General features: G+C 39.3%; 1 protein-coding gene across 1 annotated transcript in view; it reads left to right on the top strand.

Moving 5' to 3' along the window:
• The first annotated feature begins 3,734 nt into the window (after positions 1-3,734).
• srbd1 (S1 RNA binding domain 1) overlaps positions 3,735-22,702 on the top strand; it is a 162,004-nt gene continuing 143,036 nt past the window's right edge. The window contains exons 1-5 of the mRNA XM_056292050.1: positions 3,735-3,808; positions 4,182-4,246; positions 4,506-4,905; positions 7,765-8,001; positions 15,044-15,210. Of these exons, the coding sequence (XP_056148025.1) occupies positions 4,182-4,246; positions 4,506-4,905; positions 7,765-8,001; positions 15,044-15,210 (869 nt within the window). The 5' untranslated portion in view covers positions 3,735-3,808. The remainder of the gene's footprint in view (positions 3,809-4,181; positions 4,247-4,505; positions 4,906-7,764; positions 8,002-15,043; positions 15,211-22,702) is intronic.

Here is a 22,702-nt window from a genome sequence, read left to right on the forward strand (position 1 = left end):
GTAGTCAGTTCAATCAGCCTGGGCCTCTGTGGAAAGCTGTTGGGGTCATGATTCGTCTCATTTCCCCCGCTGTTGGACATTTTTAATATTTCCAGCCAACATTTATAAACACCATTGCAAATGTTAGTGGCGTTTAATTAAATACGGCCAATGCCTACAGACCAATTAAGGCAAATTAAGCCACTGCCTACAGACCCTAGAGCATTGTTCCAATTGATCAACAGGTGTGTGAGGGAGAGGAGTACCATTACTTGTGGGATTGCCTTGACAACCCCTGAATTGTTTTTTTTTTGTACACGTCACATTGAATTCATCAATGAATTCATTGTACTCTAGAAGATTTCCTCTTGAATCCATCAAATGTTAAATAGAAATACCTCTCTCCACCCAATCATAATAATATAAGGATTTTCTTTTAAACAAGATACATCTGTTATTCCAGATCGGAGAGCTGTGTGGAGTGAAATTGGGTTCATAAACCAGTTTCAAGTATAAGAGAGCCTGATGAAATTTAGACAGCTTAATAGATAGTTTAGCAGTACAGAAATCACATCCTAACAGAAAATCTATCCCACCGGACTTATTAAATATTTTAGAAGGAATATTAAACCTGATGTTGGCTTTATCAGAACGTGACCTCCAGCGTGCACTGGGGCGGTTTGCAGCTGAGTGTGAAATGGCTAGGATGAGAGTCAGCACCTCCAACTCTGAGGCCATGGTTCTCTACTGGAAACTGGTGGATTGCTCCCTCTGGGTTGGGGATGAGTTGTTGCCTCAAGTGAAGGAGTTCAAGTATCTCGGGGTCTTGTTCACAAGTGAGGGTAAGATGGAGCGGGAGATTGACAGGTGGATTGGTGCAGCATCAGCAGTAATGCGGATGTTGTACTGGACCGTTGTGGTGAAGAAGGAACTGAGCCGGAAGGCAAAGCTCTCACCAGTCAACCTTCGTTCCAACCCTCACCTATGGTCATGAGCTTTGGGTAGTGACCGATACAAGCGGCTGAAATGAGTTTCCTCCGTAGGGTGTCTGGGCTCAGCCTTAGAGATAGGGTGAGGAGCTCGGACATCCAGAGGGAGCTTGGAGAGCCGCTGCTCCTTCGCGTCGAAAGGAGCCAGTTGAGGTGGTTCGGGCATCTGATTAGGATGCCACCTGGGCTCCTTCCTTTGGAGGTTTACCGGGCACAGCCAACTGGGAGGAGACCCCGGGGTAGACCCAGAACTTGCTGGAGGGACTACATGTCCAATCTGGCCTGGGAAGGCCTTGGGATCCCCCAGGAGAAGCTGGAGGGCATTGCTGGGGAGAAGGACATCTGGAGTGCCCTACTTAGCTTGCTGCCACTGCCACTGCGACCCGACCCCGGAGAAGCGGCTGATGAATGAATGAATGAATGAATGAATACTAAACCAGAATCCATTATTATTTTGCATAAATTGTAACCATTTTGGTTTTTATCATTCCGTTCATTGCCTCATTGCCGATCACATTTAAGGCCCCTTCTTCTAACGATTTTACCACATCCCCTTTTCTAATATAATAATATCATCCATCCATCCATGATGTTTGTTTATCCAGATAAAGTTGAAATTTGTTTGATTAATTGATTTAATTAAATTGTCAGGAATGGCTAAGGAAAAAGCTGGGTACATAATTCTAGATAGTGTTTCAATTTTAGTAATCAAAATACAGCCAAAGATTGATAAATCCCTCCGTAACCAAGAATTGAGTATAGACTTACTTTTTAAAAAGTTTTTTATAACAGTCTAAATATTTAGTTCTTCTCTAGTTCTACATCCTATAATCTTGTTATAACCACTCCTAAGTATTTTATGGGTACGTATGGGCTCTGGGACTAGGGAATGAAGCAGTAAGTGGGGGTGGTTTGGAAGAGTAAAGCAAACTGTCTGGGGGTGGATGGAAATTTTAGGTGAAGGTCATTTCATCGGGTGTTGAGGAATGTGTGTGTGGGGGGGCATTTGAGAAGCAGAGCAGGCTTTCATACCACTGCGGATGACATTTCTTTAGGAAGTGTGTGTGTGTGTGTGTGTGTGTTTGTGTGTGTGTGTGTTTTGTGTCTGTGATTCCCCACAGCACATTTTAATCAGTTACCAACATCGCCTCATTTGATCGCCTTTGAATAATTTAAAGTATGGTCAGAGAAAGAGAATGAAAGTGAAAGTGAGAGAATGGCAACATTTAGAGGGAAAAAAACAAGACCTGGAGCCTGAAAAGAAGAGACGAGGAGTATTAAGAGGGAAGACAACACAAGAAAAATTATAATGAGAGCGAAAAATAGACACTTGAACAGGGATTAAAACATAAATACGAAATATGTTGTTTATCATTTAGTACCTCTTGATTATAAAACATTGGTAGTCTCTGAATTGAAATACAAAATGATTTTCGCTACACTAAGTCAATTTCTTATAAGCTTCTTTTCAATTGCAACGGACTTTCGAAATGAAAAATAAAATGTTCCAGTAATGCTGAAATTTTAGTGTTCTTCTACCATGGTAAATTTGTGGAACTTCAGGTTATTGATTGTCCTGCCATACCCCGCGATTGATCAAGAGGCCTGTCAAGCCAATTTTATTTGTATAGCCCAATATCACACATTACAAATTTGCCTCAAGGGGCTTAACAACAACACAACATCCAGTTAGCTTAAATCCTCCAAAGTTATCACTGAGTTGCCTTTGAGTCATTGGCTGGAATAAAAAAAACATGCATGGTGCACTCAGATTTCCAACATTCATGCGTTCCAGTCATGTGGTTGAGCACCCATTTGATGCCTGAACCGGGGGGCTAAGTACATCTGTCGCCATCTTACAATGCTTTGATTGCAAACCTTCTCAATTCATCGGTGAATTCAAAAGAAACCCTGTGGACAATCATCTCAGTGCTTTGAGACTAATGGGAAAAAACATGCAAAATCTCTCCTCAGAACTTATGAAGAACTGGAAATATTTGAGGATCCCTAGAGTAACTATGAAAAAGTGCAGGCGTATTATCTTTAACTTGTTTTATCTATTAATTTTTTCTCTATCATTTATGTTATATATTTTATTTTATACAAGTAAGCTTGTACCTTGTATGTTGAGAGATGCTTGCTGTCATGGTTTGTATGCCCTTATGTTTTGTAAATGAATCGCTTTCAATAAAAAAAGAAAAGAACAAGAAATCATCTGTGAGTAATACACATGGCCTTTGAAACTCCAGTTAATGGTCACACCCATTTTTGCATATGAAACTGGTCGTTATGCAACCGTATTGTTTATAAGGGGTGGGGATACCTGCAGTCAGTTTAGACTGAAGAGGTCACTCGATGAGGGATGAAACGTATATGTCAGTAAACGTTCTCGCCACATGAACTGATTCAACCTTTGATACCTCAGTAAAAAGCGGCGTTTTAAGCGGCGTTTTTGCGGTATAGAAACCGCGTGTTTAATTTTACCTCAGCAGAGCGCTGTTTTTGACGAATGAACCTTAAGAACCGGTACTTTTTTCTTTTCTTTTTTTACGAAACGCGTTTGGAAAGTGACGTATGTGTCCCTTTCTATTTGCCATATGTAGTTACGCCAGCCAGCGATATTAGTCATCGAACGAGACTAATCATGAACCCAAGGGCTTTCCGTAGCCCGTCAACATATTGTAGCGTTCCTTTAAGACCGTGTCACTGCTGTGATTGGTTGAACTCGAGCTGTTGCAGGAAGTGAAGTAAACGGAATTTAGACAACGGGTGTCGGTCTATATGCTTTTCACAAGGCACCACGTTTTCTAGCGTCATACCTGCACACAAACCGAGACAAGGTACATGTATCTATTCAACTCGTAACCATAGTGATTAAAATGTACCCGGGTGAATTCACGTCGCTGCCTAGCCGTTTAGCTAACCAAAAGCGCCAAATTCAAAAGAAAACGAGGACGATTAGACTTAACCTAACCGTCAAAAAAACGAATTAAGGAATAAAGTTCACCCTCTGACTCTAAATGCAGCCCAGGCGAGGGGCTCATGCATTCTGACTCGAATAATGTCAAGTCACATGCTAGCTACGGTCACTGTGCTTTTGTCAATGCTGTGTAGCTATGGTCACTTGTTTTGTCATTGAGAAAGTACAAAGAATAGCCAGTTGTCTTACCATAATTTGCAGACTGTATTTAATGACGCATCCTTTTCGAACAGATGATTCAAAGACTTAAAAGAACTACCTGCAAGGAAGTAAAATACACTGATATGGAGACAGATGAGTAAGTCTTCTTTTTTTTCTTTTCCCTTTTTCTCTTCTCTGCTGTTCTCAACATATAACAAATCTCTTAAGAGAAGTTACAGCATCCCTGATCAGATTTCACATTGAAATCTGGTAATTTAGTGATAACTCATAAGTAACCTTTATTATACCTTATTATAAATATGATAGAATGCAACAATTAGATTACTCATAGGATAAGCATTTGTGAGAACTTTGTGTGTTGTCTTTTATTCTATTCTATTCTATCCTACCATCAGGTCATTCTCACAGTCCATATGTAGTGATGAGGAGAGTGAAGAATGGAAACCATTAGAGTCCAAGGCCCCCAAAAGGACCACCAGTGTCACTGTGGGTTGTGAGAAGAAAGTAGCTGCCAAGAGACCTGCTAAACCTAAGGAGCCCAAAGAACCTAAAGTGCCCAAATTGGCCAAGGAACCTTCTGATAAGACAAAAGCACAGCGGAAACCTGTAACTGAGCGGAAACCACGAGCCCCGAAAGTCACAAAAAATCCCAGAGCCTCTGCGGTGGCAGGGAGGAAAAGGAAACAGTCTGATGGAGGTGAGGAGAGACAAAAGGATAAGAAAGCAAGAGAAGCAGAGCACCCAGAAGGCATTGCACTAGGAGTGGGTCCGTCAAGTGTCACAATGAAGGAGGAGGTGAGGCTGTACACTCTGTAAATATATATCATATATACGTACACACTTATGCTAGGCACACATATCCTGAGGAGGAGGTTTATGAGTGATTGGTCACAATCTTCCATCAATCCATCCATTATTTATACCTAGCTAATACAAGTTCAGGTCGTCGGGGTCAGGAGCTTATCCCAGTAGGCACTGGGCAAATGCAGAGAGACACCCTGGACAAGTCACCAGTCCATCACAGAGCTGATCACAATCCAAAACATACTGAACGGATTTAATGAAATTTCTACATGCACTCCAAAAACTGTGATTGTAATGGAATTAAGACAGTAACATGAATTAAGGCAGGACCCATGTAAGCCACAAACTGATTATATTAGTGTGATTTAACTTTCAATCAGAGTTAGCATAATCACATACAGTGCATCCGGAAAGTATTCACACCCCTTCACTTTCCCCACATTTTGTTATGTTACAGCCTTATTCCAAAATGGATTAAATTCCTTTTTTTCTCATCAATCTACACACAATACCCCATAATGACAAAGTGAAAAAGGTTTCGTAGAAATGTTTGCAAATTTATTAAAAATAAAAAACTGAAATATTGCATGTACATAAGTATTCACACCCTTTGCTATGACACGCAAAATTGAGCTCAGGTTCATCCTGTTTCCACTGATCATCCTTGAGATGTTTCTACATCTTGATTGGAGTCCACCTGTTGTAAATTCAATCGATTGGACATGATTTGGAAAGGCACACACCTGTCTATGTAAGGTCCCACTGTTAACGGTGCATGTCAGAGCAGAAACCAAGCCATGAAGTCAAAGGAATTGTCTGTGGACCTCCGAGACAGGATTGTATCGAGGCACAGATCTGGGGAAGGGTGCAAAAAAAATTCTATAGCTTTGAAGGTCCCGAAGAGCATAGTGGTCTCCATCATTCGTAAATGGAAGAAGTTTGGATCCACCAGGGCTCTTCCTAGAGCTGGCCACCCAGCCAAACTGAGCAACCGGGGGAGAAGGGCCTTGGTCAGGGAGGTGACCAAGAACCCGACGGTCACTCTGACAGAGCTCCAGCGTTTCTCTGTAGAGATGGGAGAACCTTCCAGAAGGACAACCATCTCTGCAGCACTCCACCAATCAGGCCTTTATGGTAGAGTGGCCAGACAGAAGCCTCTGCTCAGTAAAAGGCACATGACATCCCGCTTGGAGTTTGCCAGAAAGGACCTAAAGGACTCTCAGACCATGAGAAACAAGATTCTCTGGTCTGATGAAACCAAGATTGAAATCTTTGGCCTGAATGCCAAATGTCATGTCTGGAGGAAACCAGGCACCTCTCATAACCTTGCTAATACCGTCCCTGCAGTGAAGCATGGTGGTGGCAGCATCATGCTGTGGGGATGTTTTTCAGCGGCAGGAACTGGAAGACTAGTCAGGATCGAGGGAAAGATGAATGGAGCAAAGTACAGAGAGATCCTTGATGAAAACCTGCTCCACAGCGCTCAGGACCTCAGACTGGGGCAAAGGTTTACCTTTCAACATGACAATGACCCTAAGCACACAGCCAAGACAACGAAGGAGTGGCTTTGGGACAAGTCTGTGAATGTCCTTGAGTGGCCCAGCCAGAGCCCAGACTTGAACCCCATTGAACATCTCTGGAAAGACCTGAAAATAGCTGTGCAGCGACGCTCCCCATCTAACCTTACAGAGCTCGGGAGGATCTGCAGAGAAGAATGGGAGAAATACCCCAAATATAGGTGTGCCAAGCTTGTAGCTTCATACCCAAGAAGACTTGAGGCTGTAATCGCTGCCAAGGGTGCCTCAACCAAGTACTGAGTAAAGGGTGTGAACACTTATGTACACGCAATATTTCAGTTTTTTATTTTTAATAAATTTGCAAAAATTTCTACAAAACCTTATTCGTTTTGTCATTATGGAGTATTGTATGTAGATTGATGAGAAAAAAATGAATTTAATCCATTTTGGAATAAGACTGTAACATAACAAAATGTGGGAAAAATGAAGTGGTGTGAATACTTAACGGATGCACTGTATGTGGAGGACACTGATGTTACTTCAAAGAAGGTTGAACTGATTCAACCTTCTTTGATTTTCATAAAAATGATGAGGTTGCACATGGTAGTTGGTGATGGAGTGGATGGTCATGAGTACTGGGTCAGTAATTTTTTTTTTCATCATGTCTTATTGAGATCCTACAGTGACCACATGTCTCACTGGAAACTAGAAACGATCAGGGAAGGCGTTTTTGTATGGATTCATGTAAGAGTTTAATTACAGTATTGTCTAAATCTGAGTGTTTACAATAGGTGTATTTTTCTAAGTTTGTAAATGTAGGCTAGTCCATGAAATGCCGGACTCAGGAGTTGCACTTGAGCCACCAAGTGTCTAGAAGTTACGCCAGCTCCTGGTCATTTAAGCAATGCACTCGTTCCTTTGTGATTAGCAAGGGTGCTGAAACATGCATAATAAAATGCTTCAGATGACATAATTAAGATAATTAAGGGTATCACTCAGACCTCTGACCTGTTGGTGTAGACCTGGCTATGATTTTTTTTATAGTATCTGAAGTAAATGCCCCAGATAAATATATCTAGAAAATGTAAGGGGAGATTTAGTCTTGAATTCACTTTTGGAGCTTGGAAAAACACGTTTTTTTTTGTTTTTTGTTTTCCTGATGAAATATCAGCCCTGTACCACAGCCCTCCCTGTTGTCTAATAGCTTCACAGATCTTATCACTGTCATGTTTGTTTGAGTTGATCTTGTTCCATCAGTCTTTTATTTTTATCTTTTTTTTTCTTTTTGTATGTCTTTTAATATCTGTCTTACATAACTCCTTTTGTCTGTTAGAGGTTGTCATTTATTCTGCCTGAGGCACCTCCGGTGGGCAGATGGGCAGATGAGGTGGCATCAGGGTCAGGGTTGACAATGAAAAAAGAGGAGCCAGAGGAGGACTTCACGTTTGACCAGACCTATGGCAAGAAACATACGATTAGTGATGCCCTCCATGGGCTACCAACTGCACTGTCATCGACAAAGGCAAACACAATGAGGAATGAACTTAACATGAACTGGGACCCCATTGAGGTAAAGTGGAGTTTGTGTATGTGTGGGTATGTCCTTCTTATAATTTGTGTGTGTGACCTTATTTACATAAAATGTAACACTGCCATAGCTACTCTCTTCTTCCCCATTTGGCTACTAGGCTGATAATGTAAAATGTTATGTGTATCTTATTATATTTCCTTGGAAAGTTCTCCCTGAGAGTAGCCATTAAAGTCAGCAACTATAAACATGTTTATGATAGGGCTGCATGATATATCATTTCAGCATCGTCATCACAATGTGTGCATGCGCAATAATCACATCACAGGACGTGTGATGTGAAGTAAGGCAAGTTAACTCAAACACCTCATGCTACAACTTTTTGCTGCTTGATACAAAAGGAAAACTTGCATGGTTCTCATTTTCCATGACTAATCTACAAGAGAAGTCTTTCTGATGTAACATAATTAACTCTGATTTAAGGGCTCTTGGATACACGGAGTTTGTTGCAAGTGAGTAGGATGCAGGCTCTGCATCCACAGAAAACCATCAATCACAATCATTCATGATCAGTTCATCAAACAACAAAAGCAAGCCCTGCTTCAATCAATCAATCAATCAATCAATCAATCAATCAATCAATCAATCAATCAATCAATCAATCAATCAATCAATCAAATCTTACTTTATTCAGATACATGAGTCCATATTAAATAAACAACAAAAATACAACACAGTACCACAACAACAACAAAAAAAGCCAAAACAGCAGTTCACAAGTCCACAATGATTAAAACCTATACAGACATTTGTTCCAATGTTTCCAGAAACACGAGGAGTACCTTGTGTCACTTTGTGTAGGCCCAGTTAAGAACATTATCATTACATTCTTGGAATCAATTAACGGTCACATAAATTTGTACATAAAATTCCTCAACACAGCATGAAAGGTGGGAACATTACTAATCACAAACATATGACTTGCATTTGTCCATCTTGGAAGCTTGAGCAAGATTCTGAAAGCATCATTATATGCTACCTGCAGCTTTTCATTTTTGCTGTGCTATAATTTCACCACAAGTGGGCAGTATAGAGTGGCGTACAGAGTAGTTTTAGTGTCATCTGTACACATGAAATTAGTGTGCCAGCATATTGGCTTGTGCATACGGTTTGCAACACTGGCGCTGCACATCGTCATCACATAAATCATTCCTGATGATGTGACCCAAATGTCTTACTTTGTTTACCACATTTAGTGCTTGGTCTGCCACGAAGAATGAAGGAAAATTTTGCCTCTGATCCTCCTTGGTTTTAGCAAGCATGACAACACTCTTTTTAGAGTTAAATTCAATATTATGCTGCACACCATAACTTGAGCAGACTCTGAGCAGTTGCTGTAAGCCAGCATTATAAGGAGACGGGGCAACTAAGTCATCGGTGTACGTCAGATGGTTAATAAGACTATCCACCACCATACAGCCAGTCTTACACTCTTTTAACTTTTTGGAAAGATCATCCATATACAAGTTGAAGCGAACAGGTGACAGTATTCCACCTTGTCAGACCCCATTGGTCACTGGGAAGGATGCAGATATATTCTTACCCCATCTAACTTGCGTGAATTGATATGAATACCAAAAGTGCAAGATCCTTATCAAATGAGAGCGGACCCGTTGCTCTTGCAGTTTAACAAACAATTTACCATGATTAACTCGGTCAAAAGCTTTTGTTGCATCCAGAAAACATAAATACTGTAGTGTTATGTCTTCTATACTTACTAACAACTTCCTTCAGTGCATATGCACAAATCTGTGCCATATTTATTTTTAAAACCAAATTGTCAGTAGTTGATATGTATTCTTGAAGCCAGTCCAAGAGAATTCGTTCTAATACTTTGGATAGTATGCTAGCCAGAGCAATTGGCCTATAATTTTCTATGCTGGATATTTTACCGGTTTTGTCTTTGATTACTGGCACTAGTAAGACAAACAACATAGAGTCAGGTAGTATATGCCATGCATTAACAATCCAGAAAAACACATGGCAATTAACACTGAGATTCTATGGCTAGTATGCTTCAGGTGTTCTGCTGTTATTTGGTCAAGGCCACACGCTTTGTTCACTGACAAGTTCTCGGTGGCGTAGCACACTTCATCAGGTCTAATAACCACATCATCATTGTTAGAGACATCCTCAACATTAAATTCATCACTCTTTACACAATTAAAAAATATCTCTATAGTGTTTTCTCCACAATTCAGCAATATTTTCAGGCCCAGTAATCCCACCAATGTTGGATGGCAAGAACATCTTACTATTATGAATAACCTTAATGTCTTTCCAGAAGTCATAGACATTATTATGCTGAAGCTTTTTGGCCATGGCGTTTGCCCTCATGGCCTGCTCATTTCTTTTAATAAAATGTACAGCATATTTAAGTCTGGTGTTAACATGTTTCTTGTGTTCACACTCTGGGCCATGCCTAGGTTTTCCTGATAAGACCCAGTTTTTAAAAGCTTCTTTGGCCTCTACATGCAGTTCAACTACATATTCATTCCATCCTGGCCTGACATTATGTTGCTTAGCCCTTTTTTGGCAGAATGATTTACTGCTATTATTTAGACAACACATTTAGACAACAACCACAACCTGAAAATGAGCGAAGAACAGGAGAAAAACACTGTAAAGGAAGATTTGGTTGTTTATTGTTGTTTTTATTTTGGTGAAGTGCGGGCTACATATTTGTGAATTTTGGACCGTGCGTTTTTGGAGCATGTATTTCCAGGCCTTATAAGGATGCATGTTTCTGCAAGCAATACAGTTAAAGTTATGTGAAAAAAACATTTATAAAAGGCTCAATATTTTATTTAAAGTATTTATAGATTTAAAAAAACTACTTAATAACAATGTCTCCTCTATTAAAACAATGGCTCGGTGTCCGGGTAGCGTAGTGGTCTATTCCGTTGCCTACCAACACGGGGATCACCAGTTCAAATCCCCGGGTTACCTCCGGCTTGGTCGAGCATTCCTACAGACACAATTGGCCGTGTCTGCGGGTGGGAAGCTGGATGTGGATATATGTCCTGGTTGCTGCACTGCAAAAAACATGAGCTTAAATACAAGAAATAAACACTGAATTTGAGGGAAAAAGTACTTAATACTAATGAAATAATCTGTCTGTGCAGCAAGGTAATTTTACTTGACAAGAAATCTTAAAATAAGTTGGCTCCAGTGTAGAAATAAGTGGGCTCCGATGAGTGTTCAAAGGCTTGAAATAAGAAGAAAATGTTGGTTTTTAGATCAAATTACTTTGGATCAGGCTTGCTACAGCACCGTAATAAGTGAAATACACTGAATATTAGCAAATAATTCTCTTTTTTTTAAAAAATTATTTATGATTTTTCCCTTTTTCTCTCAATTTAGTGGTCAATCGCTCCCTATTCTAGTTCAAACACCCACCCTCGTACTGTATGCGTTTGCCAACTGCCAATTATTGCTGCTTCATCGAATCCGGCCATAGTCGGATCTGATGAGACCGAGGCGCGAACCCCGGTCCCCAGTGGGCAACTGCATCGACACAAAGCCGATGCTTAGACCGCTAAACCACCACGTCAGGGGAGGGTGGCCCAGACACAGCCAACGCTAAACCATACATGTCAGAGCAGCTGGATGCTGTCAAAAAAATCAAGAGCTGTAAAGATTACTACCAAATTCTTGGAGTTGAAAAAGAGGAAAATGAAGCAAATTCTTAACTCAATTTTTTGCATTCTTAATTTTAGCACACTGAAAAAGGAACAAGAAATCAAATCATTAATTTAAGTGGAAACTACTTAATACTAGTGGAGTATGATTATTCTGTTACTTGAAACAAGTTGGCTCATTTTGAAATTTGTAGGCCCAAACTTAAAACTAGTCCTTAATCCCAGAGCATACATCTTAAAACAGAAACTTGATTTTACTGAAATCATAACCAGGACAAGTGAAATTTCTGTCAACATTTATTGACAGCTCTTTCCAAGTTTGAGCAGTGAAAATCAATGTGTACTTTTATTTTGTGATAGGTGAAGCATGTTGGGCCATTGAATAAAAACGTATATATATATATATATATATATATATATATATATATATATATATATGTGTTTAAAAAAAGCCTTGTGTCATTCTTAAATCAAGCAATTGAACTTGAGTTTGTGTCACTGAATCTTGAAACAAATAGTTTTTTTGTGGAAGAGAATGGTACAAATTGGTACTCTAGCAAATGTAGCTTGTTTTAACAATAAATTACTCAATTGTAAGATTTCCTGACTAATTGAGGCATGAAAAACTTATTCATGATCAATTTAAGAATATACCATGAATTCAAAGATAGAAACTAGCAAATAACTTTTAAAACAAGATAATTAATCTCATATTTCCTGATCTAAGATTTTAAATCTTGGCAAGCACAGAAGAATTTGCAGTGTGCACTGCAAATTCTTGCAGTGCACTGGGGGAGGGGGAACTGGGGGCAATGGCGTGATCCTTCCATGCGCTACTCCTCACTGTCAAGTAAAAAAGAAGTTGCTGGCGACTCCACATGTATCAGAGGAGGCATGTGGTAGTCTGCAGCCCACCCTGGATCGGCGGAGGGGGTGGAGCAGCGATTGGGATGGCTTGGAAGAGTGGGGTAATTGGATGGGTACAATTTGGGAGAAAAAGGGGGGAAAACAAAAAAAACAGCTCCCTTTTAAAAGTCAATGTGTCTTTGCTTTGTGCGACAATATCACCACATCATGTTCCATTTAACATTATTAACTTATCTTTAATATCACAATCCAAATCCTATCCATAAAGTTAACTACTCTTATGGAGCGCAGAGCAAATGTTTGGAAAGCAGATAGATGCAGAACAGAGATGTAGGGTGTCAGATCCATGGAAAACAGATGGCAAACTGGTTTGTAATTTAAGGATTTAAAATTCGCTCGTCACTTGTGCTGATTAACGGGGCTCAGCGGGCGGACATGCCGCTCCACCAGAAACATCTGTAAATGCACAGTAGAGTGCAGATTCTTGAGATTACTTTTATAACATCTTGCTGACAGTAAGTTACTTAAAATCGCCTTTATATCGGTGTAGGAAAAGCCAGTCGTCAATCATCCCTTCAATCGTCGATATACGATCCGATCAGCAATCCTCATAAGCTCTGTTGATCTTTGGTGTATTTAACCTTTTAAGTTAATTTCATCTCTTTAAATTTCTTACTTAACGCTCTGGTTTTTAATCGTTCAATTAATCTTTTTATGCCTTATTGTTTTCATCTTGTGTTAGACCAAATTGGACTGCAACTCAAAGTATCAAAAGAATAATTGTATGTAAATCTTCGGGATTGTAACTTCTAGTGGTACTCAGTAAAAGATATTTCTGATTGACATTAATACAGTCAGTCCTGTGAATCTGCAACATTTAAGAAGTCTATAAATATCTCTGTCTATTCTGCAGGTGTAGACTTGGATGGTTAGACTGTATTTTAACAAATGGACAAAAATGAAAATCTTGAGTAAATTATCAAGAAACTAGAGTTAAACTAAAATATAATTCATCTTTTTAAACAAAAAATTGACAATTATTTACTAGTCACAACTTGATGATGTCTGTTGTGTACTTGACAATTAACTATTATGGGTTATTCTCAATCACGTGACTTTTTCATTGACAATGAACAGCTCCACCATGTTGGATGACAGCTAGACCTTAGCAACCACTGTTCACACTGAAGTTCTCATTGTCAATCTGTTTACAAGAACAGAGTTGTGATCCACTCGTCGAAAAACATTTGGCAAAATAATTTTTACAAAGTTCTGGCTTAACGGCACAAAGGATCAGATTCGATTTGAGGATTTTCGGCTGTTAGGTCAATCTCATGCAGTTCCGCATTAGCTTCGATCAAGAATTATGTACGAGCTTAAGATGGAAAAACCAAGGAGAGATATATGGAAAAACTCGCACTTATCTATATGTTAAACCGATATGTTAACAAATTTACAAAACAAAAGCAGTTTCTCTCCCTCTTCTACTAATTGTATTGAAACCATGTAATTTTAAGATTTAGCTTATATATTATAACTGCTGATGATGATTGACACACAATTGAAAAATGTCTAATAAAATTGAAATGTCCTTATTTTTAAATGCTTTTGTTTCTTAAAAAGTATATTATAACAGTTTTATACAATGAATAATATATAACTTGAAAGTTGTATCAGTCTGAAGGAACTACTGAGTCACACACATTTGTCAATGCACAAGAAACCAAGGCAGTTTTATCCACTGTTGTCATACCAGCACTATCCTTATTACTGAGGAAGTCTGTTGGTAAAATTCCTTGTAAAATTGTAAATTTTCTCCGTACTACACCAAAGACACGCTCCACATGGATGCGGACAGATGCAGTTTTTCTTATTGCCTCAATTTCTAAAGGGCCAAGCTGCTTTTTCCCTTTTGTAAAAGCAGGTATCTTAACTTATGCATGTTACAAATTTTTCATCTGTAAGATCTTCCTGACTTATCCTTTATATCCATTTTCTTCTTCTTTCCTCTGGCAAACTTCGAGTTTCTTCCCCTTGATCGCTGATTATCTTTGGAAAGTGAAAGTAGGACTTGTTCTGCTCTCTTGTCAGCTCGATTGGAACAACCAAAAAAAGCGCAGAAATTAACCGTTGTAAAATATCGAACCATGATAGCTATTCTGTATGAATCAAACCTTGAAACAAATTCTGTCTACTCTGACTGTTTAGAAAATGTTAAGCATCGTGCAGTGAGAGCAACAGTATACTATGGATTGGAGCCGTTGTCCTCCAACATGGTGGATGTGTTGCCATCATGTGATATGTGACGTAATATGAGAATAACCCATATAAACCTATTCTTGCTCATCTGTTATAACAGCCTTTGAAATGTGTTTGGGAGTGTTTAATTATGTTTGTTTATTGTATTTTGTAGTCAGCAATTGATAACTATGATAATAATGGACATGTCTGAAAGGAATACTTATCTATTTGTGTACATGTGTGCCGCTTGATGTGCACATTTGTGTGTCCTTCAGCTCCTGTCCACCCTGACATGTGTGGAGAGCTTGGTTTGCTCGAACATCGTAAAGCTGCTGCGTGAGGAGAACACAGTTCCTTTCATGGTGCGCTACCGCAAAGAGATGATCAACCACATGGATGCAGATGCTGTCCGAGACGTCCAACTAGTATTCGGGGAAATATGGTTAGTCTACTTTATGTGATTGTATTTAAGCTTTGTCTTCCCTGTAGTATAACCTGGTTATCCTGTTCATCTGAGGGATTTATCCTCTGCTGTCAACTTCCTACTAGTTTTTCTAGCTCCTTTCAATCCCCCATTTTGACATAATCAACATAGGGGATTGATTTTGTTGGCTTTTTGAGAAAATTCTTATTCACTGCGTGCTCAATAATCCAGGTAAGAAAATCAAAGGTTGAATCAGTTCACCTGGATACAACATTTATTGAAAGCTATGTTTAATCGCTCAACCAAGTGACATCTTTAGTCTAAACTGACTGCAGGTATCTTGACCCATTATAAACAATACAGTACAATACAGTGCCTAATGACTGAAACCAACAACCAGTTTCATATGCAAATATGGTTGTCACCTTTAACTGGCATTTCAAAGACCATGTGTACTATTCAAAGAGGATTAGGGATTGTTGCAATCACAGCACTGTAAAATGGCGACAGATGTATAACGACCGAAACCAACGACCAGTTGCATGATTAAATATGGGTGTGCCTATTACCTAGAGTTTCGATGACCATGTGTACTATTCAGGATTGGGAAATAATTGCAATCACAGCATTGTGGTAAGATAGCGACAGATGTACTCTTTGGGCCCCAAGAATGGCACAACACAGGACAGCTAACATGTCAGGCCAGGATTCCGCAGCTTATACCCATCTACAGGCCAGTGGCCACTCTTTCAGGGACGAGGATGTGCACATCCTTGATAGGGAGGAACGATGGTTTGAACGGGGAGTCGAAGAGGCCGTCTATTTTAAGAGGGAACGACCATCCCTGAACCGAGGCGGGGGGCCTAAGAGTACATCTGTCGCCATCTTACAATGCTTTGATTGCAACTATTCCCCAATCCTCTGTGAATAGTACACATGGCCATCGAAACTGGTTGAATGAATGAATGATTTATTTCAGTCAAACATCATTGTACATTTACATCAGTCCATTTCACACAACAAAACTCAAATCAATCAATGACTGAAAAAGGAATAGGGTGAAGCCCAAGGCTTATTGTTGCCTATCCTATACAGTCCTTTAGTTAACCTAGAATATCAAAGTTACAAAAGGAAGAAAACAAGAATTTATTTTAAGGTGTAATCTTAATTATTATACATTTTAAAGATTTCCTGAAACTCAACGATGAGCTACACAATTTCAACTCATCATTAAGACCGTTCCATAGCTTGACTCCCAAAGCTGAAACACATCTGTATTTTACATTGGTTCTCACTTTACTACATGTTTCAAAAATATACAACCCTAAAAAATTGTTGGATACAAACAGGAAGGCTTTTACTTCTAGCTCAAAAACGTATTTCCAATGTTTTTAAATGCAAAATATCATTCTAATTCATTAAGAATTTTAAGGTACAGGACTGCATAAATAATGGATTAGTAGATTCATGGTAACAAGCGTTATTTATTATTCTAATAGTTCTTTTCTGATGTTTAATTACAGAGTCTATATTTGTTTTATAAACATTTCCCTAAACCCCAACACAGTATGACAGATATGGCATTATCAATGAACAATACAATATATGGAAACATTTCCTATTCAGCAGATCCCTTGTTTTGTAAAGAATAACAATAGATTTGGATAATTCCCTTCTATATGTAGCTTCCAACAGAGTTTATGATCTGTAATCAATCCCAAGAATTTTGTTTCAAATACTCTTTCCATTTCAGCTCCATTTAACTTCAGTTTTATTTCACAATTAACCCTAAAACCACCGAACACCATACATTTTGTTTCATTTTCATTTAGTGATAACTTATTAATATCACTCCATTTTTTTTAACATTCTCAATTCCCTTTCTACTGTTTTCAACAATTCTTTCATGTCCCCCCCAGAACAAAATAAATTTGTATCATCAACAAACATAAAAAATTTCAACACATTAGATACCATAGAAATATCATTTATATGAAGTATAAACTTAGATCCCAATACTGAACCTTGTGGAACACCGCAAGTTACTCTTCTTAGATGTGAGTCAGTGTTTTCAGTTTTCACATACTGAAACCTGTTATTTAAATAACTTCTTAACCAGTGTTGTCTGACACCTCTTATACCATAGCGTTCCAGTTTCTGCAAGAGTAAGGAGTGATCGATTGTGTCAAATGCTTCACGTAAATCAATAAAAATACCGACAGTGTTTTATTTCTTATTTACTGCTGTTGCTTGCTATATTTTCTACAGAATCCTTCACTGCTAAAGATGTCGATCAATTGCTCCTAAACCCATATTGATGGTCCCTCAGTAACTCATATTTGTTAATAAAGTCATCCAGTCTATTTACAAATAATTTTCTAAGTATTTTAGAAAATTGAGGTAGCAAAGACACAGGTCTATAATTTGATACAATATGTCTGTCACCAGTTTTATAGATTGGAACCACCTTAGTCATTTTCATTTTATCAGGAAAAATACTTGTTAGAATATAATATTTATATAATATAATATTTATGCTTTTGCAACAGCTGATTATAATAGTCTTTTGTTGTGATCTCATAATGTTAATGTTTTTATATTTTTTTTGTACTTGTCCTCCTTCTCCTTTGTTCGATGTTTAATAAATTCCCTATAGAGCCTATTTTTCTTTTTGTAAGCTTTTTCCAACCCCTCTGTGAACCATGGTTTTCCCTTCTTTGTAGAATTTTGTCTATATTCTTTCAATGGACAATGCTGGTCATAAATTGTTAAAAATGTGTCCAAAAATACATCATGTGATTCATTAGTATCCTCTACATAAACTTCCTGCTAAGTATGACTCAAAAGTTCTGCCTTAAGAGTTGTAATTGCATCCGGTGATTTTTATTCTAGTCAAATTGCTAGTCTGCCTATTTACTCCTAATTTTAATTTGTTAATTTCTAACACTGTAAAGACAGGCAAATTATCACTTACATCAGTCACTAATAGACTGCTTTTTATCTTTCCATCAATTTACATTGGTAAAAATATTGTCAAAGTTGCACTTTCCTTTGTTATTCTGCTCGGTTTTACTGTTAATGGATAGAAACTCAAGCTAAACATAATATTAACAAATTCTGTATGATCATTAATCTCAGCAAATCAGTGTTAAAGACACCACAAACAAAAGTCACTTTATCATTATATTTTTCATATAATTCAGAAATCTTTGTATTAAATTGATCAATTCATGATCCTGGTGTTCTATAGATGCAACTAATTAATATGTTTTTGAATCTTTCCACCTTAATTTCTTAATTTCAACGGTTACACATTCCATCATATTGTCAATAGCAGTTGTCCTATTACCAATAACCCTACATCTAAGAGCAGACATCACAAATAAGGCACCCCCCCCTGTTTTATTGACTTTGTTTTGCTAAAACATTTCATAGCCCTCTAATCCATCCTGCGGTTCTTTATTATCATTCCACCAAGTCTCTGAAATTGCTATTACACTAAACCTTTGCTGAAACTGTTGAAGGTAATCTTGAATTTTGGAAAAGTTACTATAAAGACTCCTACTGTTGAAATGAATCACTGAAAACCCCTCCATTTCCAAATTGGAAGTGAACTTGTTTTCAGAGTAATATTCACAATTAATGTTAAATGTTCTGGTAGAAGTGGGTCTCGGGATCAATGTCATGTTCTAACTCGTATACGTAGTTTGTGATCACTAAAGTCAAAAGACTTAAAATCTGGGTATTCACCCATTTTCTTATACCAGATTTGTCACTCACAAACAACATTGCCCCTTACAACACAATGAAAATAAATGTATGATATTTCCCCACTATTCCACCTATCTACCATAATCCATCCATTATCCGAACCGCTTATCCTGCTCTCAGGGTTGCGGGGATGCTGGAGCCTATCTTAGCAGTCATTGGGCAGAAGGCGGAGAGACGCCGTGGACAGGCCGCCAGGCCATCGCAGGGCCAACCAAAATCCTCTACCATAATATTCATCATTGTTATTCATTTATATTGCTCAAGATCTTTTATGTCTCTGGCGGGTATAACTTTGGCCTGTTCTGGTGTCCCATTCAGTCTTATCATTACTTTACTATTCCTTGTCCAAGTGTCCTGAATTCGTTTTTCCTTTCTCAGCATTAGTTAAAGGACAACACCCGTATTTGCATATGAAACTGTATTGTACTGTATTGTTTGTAAGGGTCGGGATACCTGCAGTCAGTTTAGACTGAAGAGGTCACTTAGTTGAGTGATGAAACGTATCTGTCAATAAACGTATCCAGATGAACTGATTCAGCCTTCTTTGATCTTATAGATAATGCATTTGAAAGGTTTTATGTTATGTTCAGCTAACATACAGGAGGATTTAATTGTGATCCCTGGCCAATGCGAGGTATTTTGGCAGGATGTAGAAGAGGAGAGCTACGGTAAGCTTTATCACTCCACTTAAAAACATAGGATGCATTTATCTAACAAGACAGTTTAGCAACCAGTACAGAGAATTAGCATGCAACAGCGGGTTGCAACTGCTGCAGGGGATCCAGAATGAATTTGCACACTTGGTTTTCAACATGCCTTGATGTGCATGTCTTGCCTGTCTTTGTGTCTTTACAGTGGCTCTCTGTTGCTATATAAAGTTCAAAATCTTGTTGTTGGTCTTCCGAGTTATTTGAAAGCCCACATCAACATGTATTCTCCTGACCGCCCTCTTAGTTCTAACTCTTACACGACTGTCCATGCCCACTCCAAAAACGACAAACTCCCAGCGCACTTTTCTCTCACCGTGTCCAAAAATGGTGGAATTTCTGGCCCCCATTAGCGCTACTTCTTAAAAACTGTCCACACTTAGCTTAATCCATAAATGGTCTCTAATCATATAACTCTTTAACAGATTTGTGGAATTGCCCCGCCAATATGGGTCTCACTGCTATTGATGGTATCTGCTATTACAATTGTGCCCTTCTGCTACATGCACTTGATACTGAATGCACTCGCTGTGATATGCCTGTGATATTGATATGGCAATGTCCATCTCCTTTATAACTTGATTCTCCTATCAATCCCTATTGATGATCTAAGGTGCACTTAGTATGTTAAATGCAACTGACATATTGTACACTCTTGACTATATTATGACCATGTAGCACTCTATGATGCCTGTTGGTGACACACAAATTTATGTGCTAATTGTAGGTTGCTTTGGATGAAAACGTCTACTAAACGAGTAGATGTAAAAATTATTTCTCTTGACACATGTTTACTAAGCTTGATCCCCTGCTGATAATCTTTTGTCCTTCAAATTGGAAAATTTTAGGACTGAATTAGGAGAATTTACACATTGGAAGTGGAGTATTTAATGGGATGGGCTTAGTATGTTAATAAAATCCACTGCAGTGGGGGCTCTGTAGTGATATGTGAATCATCGGCAATCATTTGCCAACAACAGAGGTGTGTGTGAGTTTTCATCCCGGTTGAATGCTACACTAGCTGCTTTTTTTTTTAAAGCTAAAACACCTTAAACCATAGAGAGGGGATTTATTGATCAAGTCAACTGGTGTTGTTTTTGGTTGGAATAAAAATATGCACATCCCACTATAATAATATACTGCCTTTGTTTTTCTATGCACATCAGCGACAGGTCTAGTTGTCGGTCACTAGATGGTGCTAGTTGCAAAGCTATAAAACCTCAAGTAATTTTGGTAAGCCGTATTTTGTGTGTATTTGTGTCTATCTCAGGAATCTGTACTAAAACCTGGAAACCAATATTTACAGTGCTGCTCATTCAAGTCTGTTGGACTTTTGCATTGCTGTGTTGATGTACCAATCGAAGGACAAGGGGGCATTTTTAATTGCTGATATTGGGTTTTTTTTCGGGCCACAGATGAATTATTGATGAAAAGAAATTGCAAGAGCAGTAGCCATCATGAGAAGATATCTGTTTCCTTGCCACCGTCATTATAAAGTGCTTGCAGCATCAAAGCTATCAGCCTATTCATTTTGGTTACTGAAAAAAAAACCCATAACAAAACATATATTGTGTTTCAAATGTATTCAATTCAATTCAATTTATTGTCATTAAAAACAATGTGCAGGCACATGTTAAAAATGAAATGAGGGCTGTGGCTTCACCAAACAGTGCAAGACAGACACAGACAAACTGTTACATCTGTCCCACCTTCCACAGCCTCCACCTCAAAGGCTGCTTAACCTGAGCCGCTCCCCGAGTATCAGTCTCTCTGTGTTTGTGTGTGAGTGGAGACAGGTGAGCAGAGCCTCACCAGCTGCAACCCATTCCTTAATCAAACCAACCTGCTATAAAAGACCAGCACTGCCACTTCCACCCTGCCAGATCGTAGCCTCTGATCCGTCAGTGTACTGCATCCAGCCCTTGCTCACTAAGTCTGTTTTTGTCAATATTTTTGAACCCGCTGTTTGACTAAAATCCTCCTTTTCACTGCAGTCATCCTGCTCTGCCTCCGGTCCCTGTTCTCCAGATTTTCACCTGCTGCAGATTGCTGCTCTGCCCGGCTCTCTCCACCACCCACGGTCTCTGCCCCCGGTGCTGTTTCCCCAGCCCAAGGAAGCCCAGCCCAATTCCCTCCACTGTGTGTTTTCGCCTTAGCTGGCCCCCTGTAATGAACTCCTAAGTCAGTTGGAAGCAAGTTTTGTGTCTGCGCCTGAGTCCTTCCTGAGTGTCCTGTAACAGTATGATCTGGCCAAAGATGGACTGAGCAGACACAGATCCTCTTTATCAAGCCATCGCCGGCCAGGGTATTTTGCTCGGACAACATAATCAGGTTTTGCAAACGTTGTCCTCACAGGTTACGGAGATGGCCCAGGCCCTGGCTAGCCTGCAGCAACAACTCTCCGCCCTGAACCCCTCCTAACCAGTCCTGCCTGCCCAGTTGGTCCGCAGCCCCTCTCCTCCACCATGCGAACCATATATGTGCCACCTCCGGAGCCATATGATGCCAATTTAGGAACCTGTAGAGACTTTTTAATGTAATGTTAATTAGTTTTTGACCAACAGCCCCGTACCTACTCCACTGACAGAGCTAAGATTTCCTACCTGATTGGCTGCCTCTGTGGTCCGGCAAGCAGCTGGGCTACGGCAGTTTGGGAAAAACGGTCCCCGGTCTGTTCCTCATACTCTGACTTTCAGGAGGAGATGAGGAAAATTTTTGACCACCCGGTTCGAGGTAAACAAGCCGCCAATAGAATGCTTTCCCTTTTCCTACCTGATTGGCTGCCTCTGTGGTCCGGCAAGCAGCTGGGCTACGGCAGTTTGGGAAAAACGGTCCCCGATCTGTTCCTCATACTCCGACTTTCAGGAGGAGATGAGGAAAATTTTTGATCACCCGGTTCGAGGTAAACGAGCCGCCAATAGAATGCTTTCCCTTCGTCAGGGCTGTCGCTCGGTGGCTGAATTAGCAGTTGAGTTCCGCTGCCTTGCAGCTGAGAGTGGCTGGAATGAGGAGGCGCTCCAGGAAACTTTCCA

This window comes from Lampris incognitus, chromosome 13 (genome assembly GCF_029633865.1).
Source record: "Lampris incognitus isolate fLamInc1 chromosome 13, fLamInc1.hap2, whole genome shotgun sequence".
Taxonomy (NCBI): domain Eukaryota; kingdom Metazoa; phylum Chordata; class Actinopteri; order Lampriformes; family Lampridae; genus Lampris; species Lampris incognitus.